At 40.3% G+C, this 16,444-nt stretch overlaps 2 protein-coding genes across 2 annotated transcripts; one reads left to right on the top strand and one right to left on the bottom strand.

The window, feature by feature from the left end:
- Positions 1 to 993: 993 nt before the first annotated feature.
- tmem41a (transmembrane protein 41A) lies at positions 994 to 5,833 on the bottom strand. Its single transcript, XM_022741053.1, has 5 exons — positions 5,570 to 5,833; positions 4,494 to 4,644; positions 3,582 to 3,743; positions 2,682 to 2,820; positions 994 to 2,373 (listed from the first exon to the last, which is right to left on the bottom strand). Exons 1-5 carry the CDS (start codon positions 5,743 to 5,745, stop codon positions 2,153 to 2,155), a joined length of 849 nt encoding a protein of 282 aa, XP_022596774.1. The 5' UTR covers positions 5,746 to 5,833; the 3' UTR covers positions 994 to 2,152.
- A 291-nt stretch (positions 5,834 to 6,124) lies between these two features.
- On the top strand, positions 6,125 to 15,979 carry ehhadh (enoyl-CoA hydratase and 3-hydroxyacyl CoA dehydrogenase). The gene is made up of 7 exons (XM_022740652.1): positions 6,125 to 6,330; positions 7,730 to 7,833; positions 8,923 to 9,092; positions 9,635 to 9,746; positions 10,348 to 10,452; positions 13,419 to 13,760; positions 14,091 to 15,979. The coding sequence occupies exons 1-7, from the start codon at positions 6,257 to 6,259 to the stop codon at positions 15,344 to 15,346; spliced, it is 2,163 nt and encodes a 720-aa protein (XP_022596373.1). The 5' UTR covers positions 6,125 to 6,256; the 3' UTR covers positions 15,347 to 15,979.
- Positions 15,980 to 16,444: the final 465 nt, after the last annotated feature.

The following is a 16,444-nucleotide window of genomic DNA, read 5'->3' as shown; positions in this document are numbered from 1 at the left end:
AACTTCCAAGGATAGTTTGTTTCTAGGTTTTTGTGGGGTGTTGCTAGGCATTAATATTCATTACCAGAAAACCACAATCACACACATCACTGAGGACAGTGTACAGTGTTGTTAGTCATATCACACGGTGGTTGGATAGTTTAGGCTTTACCTTGTTTTCTGTTGATCTGGTTTTCTCGTCAGTTACACTGATTTAATAATGCAGTATGTCTGGAGCAGTAGTTTGGATTCTTTGCTTTAATATTCATTCCTGTTAGATCACTACCAATAATACTAGCTGTTAAAAATGTGGTTGAAAAATATCCTAGCTAGGGTTTTCAACATATTTGGGGAATCAAGAATGGCAAAAAAAAAAAAAAAAAAAAAAAAAAAAAAAAATTGCAAGTAGATATGACTGTTTGACAAGCGGGAGGGTTGACAGAGTATCCAGGTCTGAAAATAAATAAGATGATTGAAATTGTTCTGACTTTGGGAATGAACAGCAAAAGTGGGCATTTTAACAACCATCCAAAAACGTATGGATTAGCTGAGGAAGGATTTAGTAAAGTCTGGTCAGATGTATGCAGAACCACAGCAGTGTTTTTTTTTGTCCCATCTTCTTGTTCAATGAGAAAACACAAAGCATTGCATGAGACTGTTGTAGGCGATCCAGTATGTATTACACTTCATATAGCACTAGACTTTCAGTAGTGGTTTTACATGGATCCATTTCTTAACTGCATTTCACCATTTGGGAGATTCCTTTTGTTTCCTCAGTAGGTCAAAACCCTAAAGTCCTACATTTCCCACGGGCCAAAAGGTCCCAAACACCTCAAGGTAATTAGTGACTGTGCGCTGGACAGACATATGATCCATTTTTAACACATCTTGTGGATCCATGACTTTCTGGTAACAGCCATGCTGTTGTTTTGAGTTGTGAGTGAACTGTATTGCTGAGCAACCTGGATCTGAGCAATAAAGAATATTTGAAAGAAAGTGTTGTTTTATCACGTGTTTACCGTTTTATTATTTCAAAGATTTTTCCACTTCTGAAATAAAAAAAGTGCCACATCATTTGTGATCCGACATACTGCAAATGTCACTGCCATGAATTATATTTAAAAGAATTTACATGTCTGGGGAAACGAAATTGCAGAGACAACATTTTACACTTTAACCCACATGAAGAAAGAAAATAACACTTTATGAAACACACACGCAGTAGGACCAGAATGCTGCTCTTCAACACACATGATAAGAGGCAGCAAAGATGGATTTTGAAGCAATATTAAAGCTTGATTTAACAGAGGCCTCACACTGCCTGAATTAACTGCACATTCACTTTCAAATAAGAATCCAGCTCATTAACATCAAGACACATTAAATCAGGGCTGTACATTTAGTCACAAAAATCGTAATATAATTCAACTGGTTCCTCAGAATGACATGTGGACATGGTACTCTGGTCTTTCTGAGGCCAAATACTGGTCTCTAAATTACACTGTACAATGTGAAAAACAGTTCAGAGTTGAAAAATAGTAAAAAAAAAAACTGCCCTATATACTTTATTACAATTTACACTGAAATTGTAAAATGTGATTGTCAAACAAGTAAAATACAACTTCAAGTTGTGTAGTTTATACTGCAAATAGTATTTCAGTTACAAATAACATTGTTTACATGAACCCAACAAAACGATCATATGAACCATCCAGCTCGTACAAACATAGGTAGGCTTTTAATATTACATACATTTTTCCGCGTGTTCATGCTGGAGGTAGAAGTTCAGGCACTTTGAACACTCACTTAATAATATAATGAGTGCAGGAGCAAATTTTCCTAAAAAATCCTTCCCCCTCTCAATATGAATACTGTACACACACACATCTATATACAGATGCTGTGTATGCTGTTGTTGTGGTACAGAAACACCAACATTTGGTAACACAGCACACTCAGCTTCAAATCCCACTGTGACAGTCTCATCATTTTTTTTAAAGTTAAAATCCCTTTCCCATGTCCAGGTGGCTCCAGAGAAATAAAGCACTCCAGATAAAAGAGGCTGTCACACACACGTGTGTGCAAAGGTTTTGTGAGTCTCCACTTCACATACATTCACTCTTGAGGGCAGAGCACACCAAAACACCAAGAACAAAGTCATTTACAGAATAAATCACTGGACCTTCTTATCTGTGATGAGTCCATTCTGTGACCGGACATCCAGTTTGAGACGCCTCTGACTGTAGTGGCGGATGAGGGCACCGGGCAGCAGAGCCATGCAGGCGATGGCCAGCAGCTGCAGCAGCCGCTCCCAGGAGAACAAGTCATCAAGCGATGATACCTCAGATAGCATGACGCCTGTCTGGACACAGATGAAGTTGTACGGCAGGAGACCTATGAAAGCAGATCAAAAACAAACTGCAGTGAGTCGCGATATGGAACTTTATTTGCAACACTGAGACAAATACTTCGGTATTCTGGTTTGAATTGATGCACTCTTTAGGGAAAACGACAAAACTATGAATAGATCTTAAGGAACAAATATTAAACAGTAATTGGCATTTAACCTATTATGATAAAACTTTAGAGTGGCTCATGAATACATGACGTACAGTATGAAGAGTGTGGAGAGAGTGTCATCACATCATTTACTGACAGCTCTGACAAGCCGTCAACTACGTGATCCACGTGTGCTTGCTTACCAATGAAGACTGAGCAGAAGAAGAACATGATCGGGATGTTTACAATCGGGGCAGACATGTTCAGAAACCAGTTGGGTGTCATGGGAAAGAATCGTAGGAAGAGCAGAAAGAAGAATAGACAGTCCTGGTTCTCCTCAACCTGGGAGAGAGACATTACATGTTAAACAACGGTCTATGACGGGACAGTAGATTATAGATTATACAATAGATTCTTTTTTGTAATTTCTTTTTTGGCTGATAGTGTTACGTCACATTGTTTCTGGTACTGTAATAACAAAAATCCAGTGTCAAATGACAGTAAATTCTATTACATGCTGTGTAGCTTATCAACAGGTATGTGATAACAATCATCATTTGACTTTGTTATAGTGGAATCAGATTTATTTTGGTGAGTAACACTGCGGCATAACTTTGCCTAACATTACCTTAATTTACCTAAACTGTGATTCAGAGTCAGTACAAAGCATTGTGTCCCGTTGACATAGGTCTCATAGTTACTATGAAATCATGAGATATTTATTATTACACAACACATCCTTAGGGAGGTGATAAAACTTGTGAAGGCTTACACCCATATTGTAAGAGATTTTACAAGAAGAATCATAACAATAGGTTTTCATTGGGACCCTTAGAATGGAGAGTTAGAAAATCTCTTTTCACTCTTTTACTTGAGTTAATTTGTGCATGCAGACCTCTTGGCAGTGTATTTATATGCACTGTCAGCAGTATGCAGATCTTTTTCTCTCTATGTAGAACATCTACACACCTGGAAGAACAGTTAATTGTTGAGATTTAAACTTTGTACATCAGCACTTTACAAATTTGCAAACATAATTCTATAAAACTACTTTTAACATTTTTTGCCTTGAATTAGTTGTTTACACTGTGTCACACATATACCTTCCTCTGTAGCATGGAGACTTTATCAGGGAAGAGGTTCACAATGTAGTGCTTTCCGAAGGCCTGGGACAGGAGGTAGCACATGGTGGAGCCCACAGTGGTGAGCACACAGGCTAGCAGCAGTCCTTGATATGGTCCAAATATAGCTCCTGCAAGAATGTTCTGCACAAAGACAAGTGGAGACCAAAGACCTGAGTTACTACACATCATCAATACGTGTGTCAGCTCTGACACGCAGCCTGTCCAGACCTGGCATTAACATGCATCTCGGGTGATCTGATCACAAGTGGACAGCTCTAAGTACAGGTGTGAATGCACCCAAGCAGCACTGAGGACACATTTGACATCCACAGTCTAATTAGCCCCGCCTCAGTTTCATAATGAACCGAAAATAGTTTTAAACTTCTCATAGTGTTTCCCATACATAGATTTATAGTGGCGGCTATATCAACACTGACAGTCACATATTGATTTTCATTTTATTTTTTACTATTTCAAATGGCTAAAACCTTATTTCACTGCACGCTGCTGTAAACTGCATGTGGCTTGTAGTTTTGGGCTTTTCTCTGTGCTGCACACTCAGCTATGCAGAAAGTATTACAATGAGCGGCCAACAGTCCAGCATGGCTGCCACACAAACAGACATTCCCTTCTTGTTTGCACTAGATGAGTATTTTTATCCTCTGCAGTGTGTCGTCTTTAAAGAAGAAACCAAGCACACACAACATGCAGGCCAAGTCCCTTTTCAGTTTTTCTTAAAGTACGTCTCTCACGAAAGCCTAAATTCTTTTACACCTACCAAGTATGACAGTTTTTAGCAAATTTCAATCCATTTTTCATATTTTTCTATTAAACAATATCCTTGACATCCAGCATCAGTACAAAGAACACCTGAGAATGTTTTTATCTTACCAGGAACGAGGATCCAGGAATGGCAAAGGACTGCTTGTACAGATATGCACTACAGAAGAGTAGCAGGACATATCCAGTGTGCTCTGTCTTGTAAAACTGCAGAAGCTCAGCCAGTTCTCTCAGCTCCTCCAAGTCTGAAGGGAACTTCAGCCTGCAGCAACATCAACACTCAAGTTAGTCACATCATCCATTCATCCATGTACAGAAAGGGTAGGGAAATATGGACAGATGACATTGTAATCAGAAATATCTCAATTTTGACAGCAGCATAACTACAAACAAATATAAAATTGTATATTTCTGTAAAAAGACAGCATTTTGAATTGCACTGTGAATCAAAGCCATATTTATTTAGATCTAATTGTTTATTAGAGATCTAACAATCACTTCTTTAATCAAATAGTGATCAATATAAAATGAATCAGCAATTTATCAGTAATTTTACAATTGATAAATTACAATTAAAAAAAAAGAAAAAAGTAAAATACAAAAAAAATCTCTAGTTCCATGTGACTCTGAACTGTGGGCTTAATGAAATCGCAATGGGCATTTTTCACTATTTCCTTAGAGTTTATTGACTACTTGTTCGTAGCAGCCCTATCTTATTCTATTTACCACGTTACTTATGGTTAAGTCTCAACAAAACAATTGTTAAATCACAATATCACACACCAAGCACAGAGCAATGGTTTCTTTTAATAAGAGCAAAATAATCATAACCAATAAGCATTAGATGGTAAAAATGTAACTGCTAATATTTTGTTGATTTTGCATATTATGATATGTTATCAAGATATTTTGTTCCACAACTGTGTAACATAAAATACAGAATAAATGGGAATATTCAACTACATTGTGACATGCTTAATTATTGCCAAGTTCCCCGATCACTATAACTGGTGTTTTTGGCTGTGGATACAGGTGTGTGAAGGGGAGAGAAGGTGGGATGGGGGTATGCTAGCGACACTAACGTTACAGTAGCATACTATTTAAATACTGGAGCTAGATACATTTATATATATGTCAAACCTAGAGAAATACTTTATCTTCTCCTGCTAACGGCTAACACCAGTCACCTGCTGGCTTCTTCTGAGCTGTCAGGGGGCCGCTCAGACTCTGCTGTGTCCACATGTTCTCTTTCGGCAGCTGGATGAGGACGTCGTCGGGGTGCCGCGGGCAGGTACAGGGACAGTGAGTACAGGTACAAGCTGGCTAACACAACTACAGCGATTAGTCCGACGAGTGAGCGCATATTTCTCACTTTAGTAGCCAGTAAACCACCGACTGTTTCAGCTCCCAGTTGTCACCGAGAGCAACGGAAAGAAACAACGGCTGGCCAACCGCTGCAGCGACGTCACTTCCGCCTATCAACAGACTTTAAGTTATTGTAATACTTGAGTTCAAAAATTGCACATCATTGGTCGACAATTACATGCTACATGAAAATATGTTGTTGTTTTTCTTTGGGTGTTTTTTTTGTTTTGTTCTTACAGATTATTAACAAGAAGGGGAATCAAATAGAGAGAATTGGGTTTTCTGATCGGCTCATGGCCAGGTGAGGGCGGTAATGCTCTGAGTTCTGGGCATGAGAGAGCAGAAGCCAAGAAGACGAAGAAGAAAATCGTTTAGAACCATGCATGGATACATGGAGTGAAAAAGTGTTATAAAGGTGATGTCGTCCTGCCAGCAGGCGTGAAGTTACAAAGTTCAGTCTGCACACCAAAAAGACTTGCGACAACTTGCAGTGCTCGATCGTCGACATCATGGCTCAATATACTCGTGTTTCAGGGTCCGTTGGGTTGATTACTCTCCAAAATCCGCCTGTCAACGCGCTCAGGTGAGCTAACGTCACAGACAAGGCTGTACCGAGTGTTTAAGATCCACGATGTTTGTTTGTGTTGTGGGAAGACAATTTACTAACCCCACATCTTTAGAGGTGCGATAGCCACACTTGCGCAAGAAAAGAGGCACACAAGATAACTTTGTGAGCTCAAGGTAAAAAATATTTTGCCAGAGGATGGCGTCAGAGGAAAGATTTCTGTTAGACAAAACAGCATTGGGCTGTGACCAATTACATTCCTCAAGTCCTGTACTTTTAGTATAATTTGTATTCTACTTAATTATTTGCATTTTATGCTACTTTATACTTCTACACTACATTTCAGAGCGAATACTTTTTACTCCCTACATTGATCTGACAGCTACTGTTACTTTGCAGTAACAGATTTTATTAAAAAAAAAAATCTGTGATGTCCTCATATGATGCATTGTTATAGATTAACGGTATGAAAAGTAGTTAAAATAAGCTTGACTTTGATCCTCTGCTTGCTTACATGGAAATGTATCAGTTATGACATTAATTATAATAATAATAAACTGTTACAATACACTGACACTGGTTCCATTCTGCTGCATTATTTTTGCTGATAATACTTACTAATATTATTACTTTTTATCTACAAAAAGGTTCAATGTGAGACTTTTACTTATAGTTGAATATTTTTCTACTATGCTACTTTTACTTAAGAATCCTTCTGAATCCTTCTTCCGCCTCTGAGCTAAAACAGGTTTATCTTATGTACAGTGGGCTCTTGAGGACATCTCAGACTCAGCTCGTCAAGCTCAGCTTTAGTTGTTACTAAAAAAAAAAATTTAAAAACCTTGCTGAAGGGCACCCCAGTTGTGGTAATGAAGTGGGGGACTTTTCTAACACATTTATTCTGTCTGCTTTTCTATTTAGGCCACTGCTGACCCCTTTTATAGAAACATTTATATATAATGTATGGTATGTTCTAAATAATGCATATCTGATGAAGTTAACATATTTTCTGGTGCGCTTTCAAGGCCTGTATTTAAGATGTATTTATCAAAAGTGATCATTGTGACATGCAAGGGTGGAACCATAGAAAATAAGCAACGGGTAAGAAAAGCTACACAGAAATGACACAATAAAAATTTATAGTGATTCAGATTTTTTTTGAGAAGGACTTAAAAATCTTTCCTCTGAAGGAGGAAGAAGTGCTGCAGCAGAAAGGTCTGTCCCTTAATCCTAGATAATAACAATTTAAAAACCAACACATTAAAAAATCCTAAATTGAGTATATCTGCAGAGGACTGCCCGATTAGTGAAGTTAAGTCTAAACTTATATATATATATATATATATATATATATATATATATATAGATATTATAAACTCACTCACTCATGCAAAACCATGTGTTTTATTTTACACAGTGCAGCGGTGAGGCAGGGCATCGTTGACACGGTGAAGAGAGCACTCGGTGACCCAAAGGTGAAGTCAGTGGTTATCTGTGGCCAGAATGGAATATTCTGTGGGGGTATGAACATTTTTCTTTATTTCCTGAAAGTTCAAAATGCTGACACAACTCCAAATTTGCCATTTTTATTGTTGGTTTTAAATGTGAACTGCTTCAGCACACCCTTAGCAATAAGATTTTAAAAAAATCCTTTGAAATGGAACCACTCCATGACATTCTGGTTGCAAATTATGGGTGCATTTGGTCCCACATCCCACACTGTTACCTTGATGTACAATGGAGTCCCTCTGGTCCTCAACAAGAGAACAAGGGAAAATGGGATTAAAATGCTGCAGGACATTTTCTTTTGACTGCAATTGGTCCACAGAGACACATCAAGAAGGAAAGCATAGATTTTTTTCATAGATTTTAAATTTGTATCATGTTGTGGTGATTTGGGGGATACGCTTGATGCAGAAAGCAGTCATGGAGAGGGGAAATAGAAAAGAACAAGAGAGAATATTACAACATTTGTTAATATAAAATGGAGCTGGAGTTCATCAAAAACACATAAAACTGCTCCATCAAAAGTAAATAATGGCACTAACAGACTCAGATAAATATTCATCAGTAGGTCATGTTTATTAAGTTAGTGCAAGTTCAAGTCTGTGTTATAAAATAAACATGAACTGTTGAAGAAAATTAAAGTGAATCAACACTTGTGCTGCAACTAACAATTATTTTCATCATAGATTAATATGCAGATTATTTTCTTGATTAAGCAATTGATGTTTCTCATACTTAAAAAAAAAAAACTGTTTCCTGAAGCTTAACTTGAGTTGATTAGCCTCACAATTTTAAAACTAAACATATTCATCACATAAGACAAAGAAAAGTAGAAAATATTCATACTTGACAAGCTGAAACCAATGAATGAATGGTATTCTTTCAAGAAAAAAAAGACTGAAATGATTAATTAGTTGATAATTAGTTTTTTGACAGATTTTGTTCAATAAATTGTGTCAGCTCTAATCAGCAGCGTGTGATTTTTAACACCCCAAAACTGGGGATTTTGTGTAATCTCCTTCAAAGACGACATCCAGACGGATATGGAACCAGATGCACCTCACGGCACCACTGATAACATCATCTGTTTCATTTGCATGACAGGGGCCGACATCAAAGAGTTTGGGACGAACATGTCTGGGCCTCCACTGGTACCGATGATACACGCCATCGAGGCTGCAAACAAACCGGTGGTGGCAGCCATAGAGGGAAGTGCTTTAGGCGGAGGCCTTGAGCTCGCACTTGGCTGTCATTATCGAATCGCACACTCCAAAGTTAGTTCACACTTCAGACCTCTGTGTCTCTCTCTGTCAGTGTCTCTCTAATGTCAGTGTCGAGCTGCATCACTGTCTGACTCACACTATTGAATGTTACACAGTGACTTGTCATGGGAAACATGAATTACTACATTTCCAAAGTGATTATTCATTCATTCATTCATTCATAAACACAACTCATGGGGGGTCCAAGGCAAGAAAACCAAAACAATAAAAAGAAATCCACATAACAACAAAACAATAGACATTCCACAATCATCAGGCATTTACATAATTTATTCATTAAAACTATGACCGGTTTATTTTTGTTAGGTCATTTAAGAAAAAAAAAAAAGTAAATAGTCATTATTTTCCCAGAGGTACGATATTCTTGAGATTCTCTAATACTGTGAAGATTTTTTTTTTTCCACCCTTCTAAGCCATAAAATAATCACTGTAATGCGTTTACTTGCCAGAGAGAGCTGTGTTTGTGAATGTCATGGAGACCCACTGTTCACTACCCTCCATTCATCACACTTTGTGCCTTTGTGTCCTTTCAGGCCAGACTGGGACTTCCAGAGGTGAGTCTGGGTCTACTGCCAGCCGCAGGGGGAACCCAGCGTCTGCCAAGGCTCATTGGGGTCCCAGCTGCCTTAGACCTCATCACCACAGGTAGCAAAGACAGGTTAACCTTGTCTACCTTTTATAGAGTTGTTACGAGTTCAGATAGTTTTAATGCACTAAACTAGGTATAGGTCAGCATCAGTAAATATGAAGGAATCACCAAACACAATAGTCTGTTTTTCTTACAGTATTCTGTTTGTCAAGCCCATGTTTTGTGTGTTTAACCTGTGGTTCCAAATGAATGCCGCATGCAAATGTTCCTGCATATTATCATTATGAGAGTCAGTTATTATCATATTGGCAGAGCTGTTGATTAACACGGTACACAAGAGTACAGCTGCTGTTACCGTGACGTTGGTAGTTTAGTGTGGTGACCAGCAGATGTCAGCGTGTGTTCATTTTTCCCCATCACCACTGCCAGTGAAACCTCTTGTGTCATTATATGAAATTTTATTAAATCATAATAAATCAAACAATTCTTCTTTTTTTTGGCATTTTGCCTTAATTCGATAAAGGCAAGAATCAAACAAAGGGAAAGTATATGTCCTAATCACAAAGCCACCAGGACAATGTACTATTGCTTATCCAATAATTTGAAATGTCACATGTCGCCCATATAGACTCTCTTTGTCCTTCATGTCTGCCGTAGGCCGCCATGTCACTGCTGCTGAGGCGCTGCAGCTTGGAGTAGTGGATCGGGTTGCTGAGCACAGCACTGTGGATGCAGCTGTAAAGTTTGCCCTGAGTGTTGCAGGTGAGATACAAAAAAGAAAAAAGACATAAGAGCACAAGGTACCTGCTGGTATAAAATCCCCCCTGTTCTTCACCGGTTTAAAAATTGAAAGAAAAAAAAAACTCAGTAGAAGGAACAGAAATTCCTCCTAGAGCAGTTATTTTAGGCAAGTCCGACCTCAAGAAGTGTCGACGTGTAGGTTTGTAGGAAGTCAAAGGAAGCAGAAAACACGGCAGGCAGATCCTCCACCACAGAAGTCATAAATGTTTCATGGCTCTGTCAGATGTGCTCTGATGTCTTCACTGCTTTTGCTGTATTATTCAGAAGGGCGAAAAGGGACAAACTTTCCTAGAATATTAATAATGGGCCCTCACCAGTCATTTAGGAGGATGAGGATTGCCCCGTGTGTGTGAATCAAACTCATTTACCCGCTGAATGGACTGCTAAAGTGTGCCACATCCCAGCAGTTTACGAGGAATGAGTTCTCAGTCCGTGTAAAGTGTAACCCATTCAGATTTGCTACATGGCGATATTACTGACAGACCACACTAGTATGCTCAGCCTGAAGAATGAGTGAGAAATAAAACAGCTTTTAAGATTTTATGTCTTTTTTTGACACGCTTTTTGTTTATTCTTCAAAACAATTTAACAGCAGCCATATTTACGTGTTATTTTATTGCTGTTTTGAAGTAAATTTATTTATAATTATGCTTATATGTTTTCTCGTTTAGAGTTAGATAAAAAAGGATCATTTTCATGTCTGGTTTCCTGTGCTTCCAGTCTTTATGCTAAGCTAAGCTAATCCTGGTGCCCTGGCATTAGCTTCATATTTAATATACAGATGTGAGAGTGGTATCGATCTTCTCATCTAAGCCTCAGCAAGAAAGAGTATAAGTCTATTTCCCAAAATGTCAAACTAATCCTTTAAGCATTTAAGAATGGTGTTGTGAACCAGTGCACAAACCACCCACTCTGATGTGTGGTTTTGTGTATTATCTCTCTCCATGAGGCACATGAGGGGAGGTTGTGTTTTGTTCAGCTTTGCCTAAGCAGAGCCCTGTTTGTACAAGAGCCTTTGATTCTCCTGCATGAAATGAAGATGAGATGTTTTCATGACTGCAGGTAGTGAGTTACTTGCTTTGGAGATGTCATCTTAAACTATTTGTTGTCAGCTTACTCTGCAATGACGGCTCATTTCCAAGATATTAAAATTAATAGGAAGCCTGTTACTTTGTGCCTAGTAATATTGTGCCTTTCGCAAATATTCTTACTACATCCGTGCAAAATGTCAACAGCAAGACTCGAGGATTGTGTGTAAGAAAAAAAAATAAAAAAAATTTTACAATCAGAAGATGATTGCAGTCTTACGCCTTTTAGAAATGCTTTTTTTTCACACAACATTGCCAAGATGACTTTGAGTGGGTGAGAAAGTGAGTGTTGTTAGTAAAGCTGAGGCTTAGAGTGAGTCAGACAGAAAAGCCAGCAGCACACAAGATGGGAGATTTGGGGAGATCGAATCAAAATCTGCGAAGATTTTGACGGATACGCCAGTCTCGAGTTGATTAGCAGGGGTATTAAATGGGGACAGAAAATGTGTGTCTAAATTTACAAATCAAGTGTAAGTGTTTGTGACATGGAGATGCACGGCTGATGAGTCAACCAGCACAGAATAGATTTAGTCTGTCACATCCATGAATGCAAACATAAGACACTACAGTGCTATAGTACAGTAAAGCTGACACATGGGTATATATTTATACACAAAAAAAAAAAAAAAAAAAAAAAAAAAAAAAAAGCAGTCCGTGCACTAAAATTGATGCGCGTCTGTCCTCAAGCACACACACACGCATAGATTCAAGTCTCTCGCTGGTGACAAGATTAACTTTTTTACCCCAGTAGTCGCAACATCTGCCCGCTACATCTGTCAGGACAACCAGGCTTCCCACTCGCTGCACAACAAATCCACAGCTCAACCATTTACAGATTAACTGCTGCAATAATGCCCTCCTAAAGTACATTGGATTCACATTGCACCGCCACACAGTATCTGATTGACCTTTCACTCTGGACAGAGTGTACATTTAACTGGCCTGAAATGACCTTCACCTTTCATTGTTCATCTCTCATATATTGATCCTGACAATTGTATTAGACCAAACTGTTTATTGTTTGACAAAGTGGATACCATAAATCAGATGTGGCTGCTGTCTCTTTAAGCTTTACCATGGTGACCCAGTTTCTGGCCCAGACCCACGGCTGAGTGTAATTCAGTGGAGCTGTGAAGGATTCTGACTACTGTCTCATGTAATCATGTCAGAGGAGACAGGAATGGGAATTAAGATGCTTTTTAACAAGGTTTTAGTAGAGTGGCCTTCTTCTTCATTCTCATTGTTCCCAAGCTTAAATCACAGCAGACAGGAAGTCTATTGCTATAAAGTTTTTTGCCTATAATATTAAACTTCTCATGTAGTTTCACCTGGAAAATTGCTCCAGTATTGTACCATTGCTCACAGGCTCACAGAGAATCACAAAAATTCAATTTCCTCCGCCTTGGTTCCTAGAGTTGGAAATTTACCAACTATTTTGCCCGGAAGGAAATAGTTGCTTTCCATTTTGTTTCAGATTGGTCATATTCAAGGTGGACAGTAACAGTGCACTGCCAGGGTCCCTCCAATTAGTTTGGAAATGGTCTGTCAAATCACTCTGCTCTTAGAAGCTACTGGGGTATCTAGTGATTGAGTGGACGAGTGTTCCTGAAACAGTAATTAAACCCAGACTGAGTGCCGGCTGACAAATTGGAGAAGGTGGGGGGAAAAAAAAGCGGTACCGATGGAAAAACCAGGAGGCATTTCACTGTTTAAAAAACAAAATCATGCAGGCATACATTTTGATTTGCTTTAAACTTTTAACTGGCACCAAAAGTGACAGAACTACAAGAAAAAAAGTCATTCCTCTGGTGTCTCTTTTCTTCCATGTTTCTATTTCAGCAAAATCACTGGATGCCCGTCGTATAAGCACCTATCCGTGTCCACGTCCGTCTGATTTTGATGCTCTGTTTGAGGGGGCGATGCAGAAGGTGCGACAAAGTGCCCGTGGAGCCATAGCACCAGTGGCGTGTGTCCAGGCGGTCCGAGCAGCTGCCACCCGGCCGTACCTTCAGGGCATGGAGCGGGAGAAAGAGCTGATGGCCACTCTCTTCACCTCAGGCCAGGCCCGCGCCCTGCAGTACTGTTTCTTTGCTCAGAGAGCTGTCAGCAAGTGGAACATGCCCAATGGAGCCCGCTGGGACACAAGCAAGCCTAGGCCTGTACATAAAGCAGCTGTCATTGGTAAGAGCTTTGGGCTTTTAATTTCTAGATGTCTGAGCTTTGAATAAGCACAAGCAAGTTGACTCATCAAGCTATCTGTGTGGCATCTCCACATTCACGTTGCCTATGGAAACTAAGCCCTCATGTACAGTTCAGCTGAATTTAAATGGATGAATTCTCTCTTCCCTGCAGGGAGGATTGGATGTATGACAATCTGGATATGTGAAGCTCAGCAGCTTGTGCATTAAAAATTGCAAGCTTTGGAAAAACTTTATGCTGCCAGGCCAGAACTATTTACAGTCTAGCATTGTTAATTTTTCTGTAGTCACCGTGTGATTTTTGTCCTCTAAGGTCTTGGCACCATGGGGAGAGGCATAGCAGTGGCCCTGGCTCAGACGGGGATGTCTGTGGTCGCCGTGGAGACCCAGGAGAAGCAGCTCATGGAGGCAAAGCAGGCAGTGTCAGGCATGTTGGAGCGAGGGGCTAAGAGACGTGGGCTGACCCCCGCCGCACTTCATAAGATCAGTTACAGCCACGACATTCAGGCTGTAGCAGACGTTGACCTGGTGATCGAGGCCGTGTTTGAGGACATGGCTCTGAAGAAGAAAGTCTTCCAGCAGCTGTCGGCTGTTTGTAAACCAGGCACTTTCCTGTGCACCAACACTTCCGCGCTAGACGTCGACCACCTGGCCTCTCAAACTCGCAACCCGGAGCTGGTGGTCGGGATGCACTTTTTTGCCCCGGCCCATGTCATGAAGCTGTTGGAGGTGGTGTATGGACCACAGTCCTCTCCTCAAGCCGTGGCCACCGCCATGCAACTGGGAAAGAAAATGGGCAAAGTCAGCGTGGCTGTTGGAAACTGCCGGGGCTTTGTGGGTAACCGCATGCTGAAGCCATACATCGAGCAAGCTTTCTTCCTGTTAGAAGAGGGAGCCACGCCTGAGTTAGTAGATCGAGCACTGGAGGAGTTTGGGTTTCCCATGGGTGTGTTCAGAATGTCCGACCTCTCTGGGCTCGATGTTGGCTGGAGGGTCAGGAAGGGGGATGGGCTGGTGGAGTCTGGTTCAGCATCAGGGCAGCCAACCAGGCTCCGAGAAGGTCGGCGTTACAGCCCCCTGGGAGACCTGCTCTGTGAGCAAGGACGGTTTGGTCAGAAAACAGGCCGGGGATGGTACCAGTACGACAAACCTGGCAGTCGGGTTGCCAGGTCTGATCCTTGGTTTCACAGCTTTCTGGAGGAGTACCGAGCACGGCATGGCCTGGTGGCACGCCGCATCGACCACCAGGAGGTGCTGGAGCGCTGCCTCTATGTCCTGATCAATGAGGGCTTCCGCATCTTGGAGGATGGAATAGCTGCAGGACCCGAAGACATAGATATCATCTACGTGTTTGGCTACGGCTGGCCCAGGCACCGTGGAGGCCCCATGTTCTACGCTGGCATGGTGGGGCTGGCGACGGTCCTGGAGAGGCTGGAGCACTACCGCCAGGCGCACCCTGATGTGCCCTACCTGCAGCCCTGCAGCCTGCTCAGGAGGCTGGTGGCCAGTGGCAGCCCACCTGTCCACAGGTGGAGGGAAGTCATTAAGAAACTCCACAGCCAGCTTTAAATGCTATACATTTCAGCTTTAATATCTCAATACACTTGAATAATGTGTAAGCTGTGATAAACACAATGGACTACACTTGCATTGTGTTTTTCACAACAATAGTAATAATAATACTGATTGATTTCTTCTTTCTCATGCAGGAGGCATTTGTGCTTTCTGTGATTAATAATCTTAATAAATCTGACTGGCCAGCAGCCTTCATGAGCCCACACTACTGACTTACCAGTTTATTAAGTACATGTGTACAATCCTTTAAAAATCCTATCTTTGTGAAGCTTGTGGAGTTTTTGTTGACGCTGTATCAGAAATGTGGATTCAACAAACAATATATATCATAATTTGAAAAGAATCTACTGTGATACAATGAATGACCGTCTTGTTTGAGTCTAATCTGTAATAACAGATTTCTATTAAGTTTTTTCGTAATGATCCGGACTTTAAAGAATCACACTCAGAAAAGCAACATTTGCTTAGAAAAGTAATGATTTTACTGATTTTCCTACATTAGGCTTTTGCTTATTAATTATTCATGTATAATAAATTTTGGTACATTTTTTACTTTATGTACAATATGTGATAATATAAATCTCATCTATCATCAATGCCTCAATAAAGAATGTATTAATGTATTAATTTTATCTATTTTTTGGCTTGTTATTGTTTTTTTATTACTCTTATCATTCTGACCCCAAGTTCAGTGAACTGCTGGATTTCAGTTCATTAGTTTCATCAGTGAAAGATTGAGTGAAGGAAAAATGTTCTTCCTGTGGTGTGTGTCTGTGGTTTCTGTTTTCTGCTGACTCAGCTGCAGCGGTGACAGAGGAGAGCTGAGGCACACACACACACACACACACACACACACACACACACACACAACGACTCTCAACTACTTTTATATAAATCAATGGCTCACTCCCGAGTCAATCTCACGCCCGGCAGTGAGCAGATGTTTGGGCTGCCACCTAGCGGCTGAAGGCTCCAGACTGAGCAGCTGGATTAAACTGCAACATAGAAGTGTGCTTCATTTCTGCCTGCAACTAGCCTACATCATTTCTTAAATATGTCATTGTTTCAGTGAAAGGTTAGTGCCAGACCAAA

This window comes from Seriola dumerili, unplaced genomic scaffold (assembly GCF_002260705.1).
Source record: "Seriola dumerili isolate Sdu_G_001 unplaced genomic scaffold, Sdu_1.0 BDQW01000052.1, whole genome shotgun sequence".
Lineage (NCBI taxonomy): Eukaryota > Metazoa > Chordata > Actinopteri > Carangiformes > Carangidae > Seriola > Seriola dumerili.
Note: the sequence above shows the minus strand (reverse complement) of the source record. Positions and strands in the feature narration are given on the sequence as shown.

Bases quoted from the DNA above. Each gene is read 5' to 3' on its own strand.
- tmem41a (XM_022741053.1), bottom strand. From the start codon at position 5,745: ATGCGCTCACTCGTCGGACTAATCGCTGTAGTTGTGTTAGCCAGCTTG. The intron at 2,821-3,581 runs GTATATGTGTGA...TCTCTCTCCCAG, and splicing joins TCTCCATGCTACAGAGGAAG to GTTGAGGAGAACCAGGACTG. The intron at 2,374-2,681 runs GTAAGCAAGCAC...CTGCTTTCATAG, and splicing joins CTTCTGCTCAGTCTTCATTG to GTCTCCTGCCGTACAACTTC.
- ehhadh (XM_022740652.1), top strand. From the start codon at position 6,257: ATGGCTCAATATACTCGTGTTTCAGGGTCCGTTGGGTTGATTACTCTC. The intron at 6,331-7,729 runs GTGAGCTAACGT...TATTTTACACAG, and splicing joins CCGCCTGTCAACGCGCTCAG to TGCAGCGGTGAGGCAGGGCA. The intron at 9,093-9,634 runs GTTAGTTCACAC...GTGTCCTTTCAG, and splicing joins ATCGAATCGCACACTCCAAA to GCCAGACTGGGACTTCCAGA.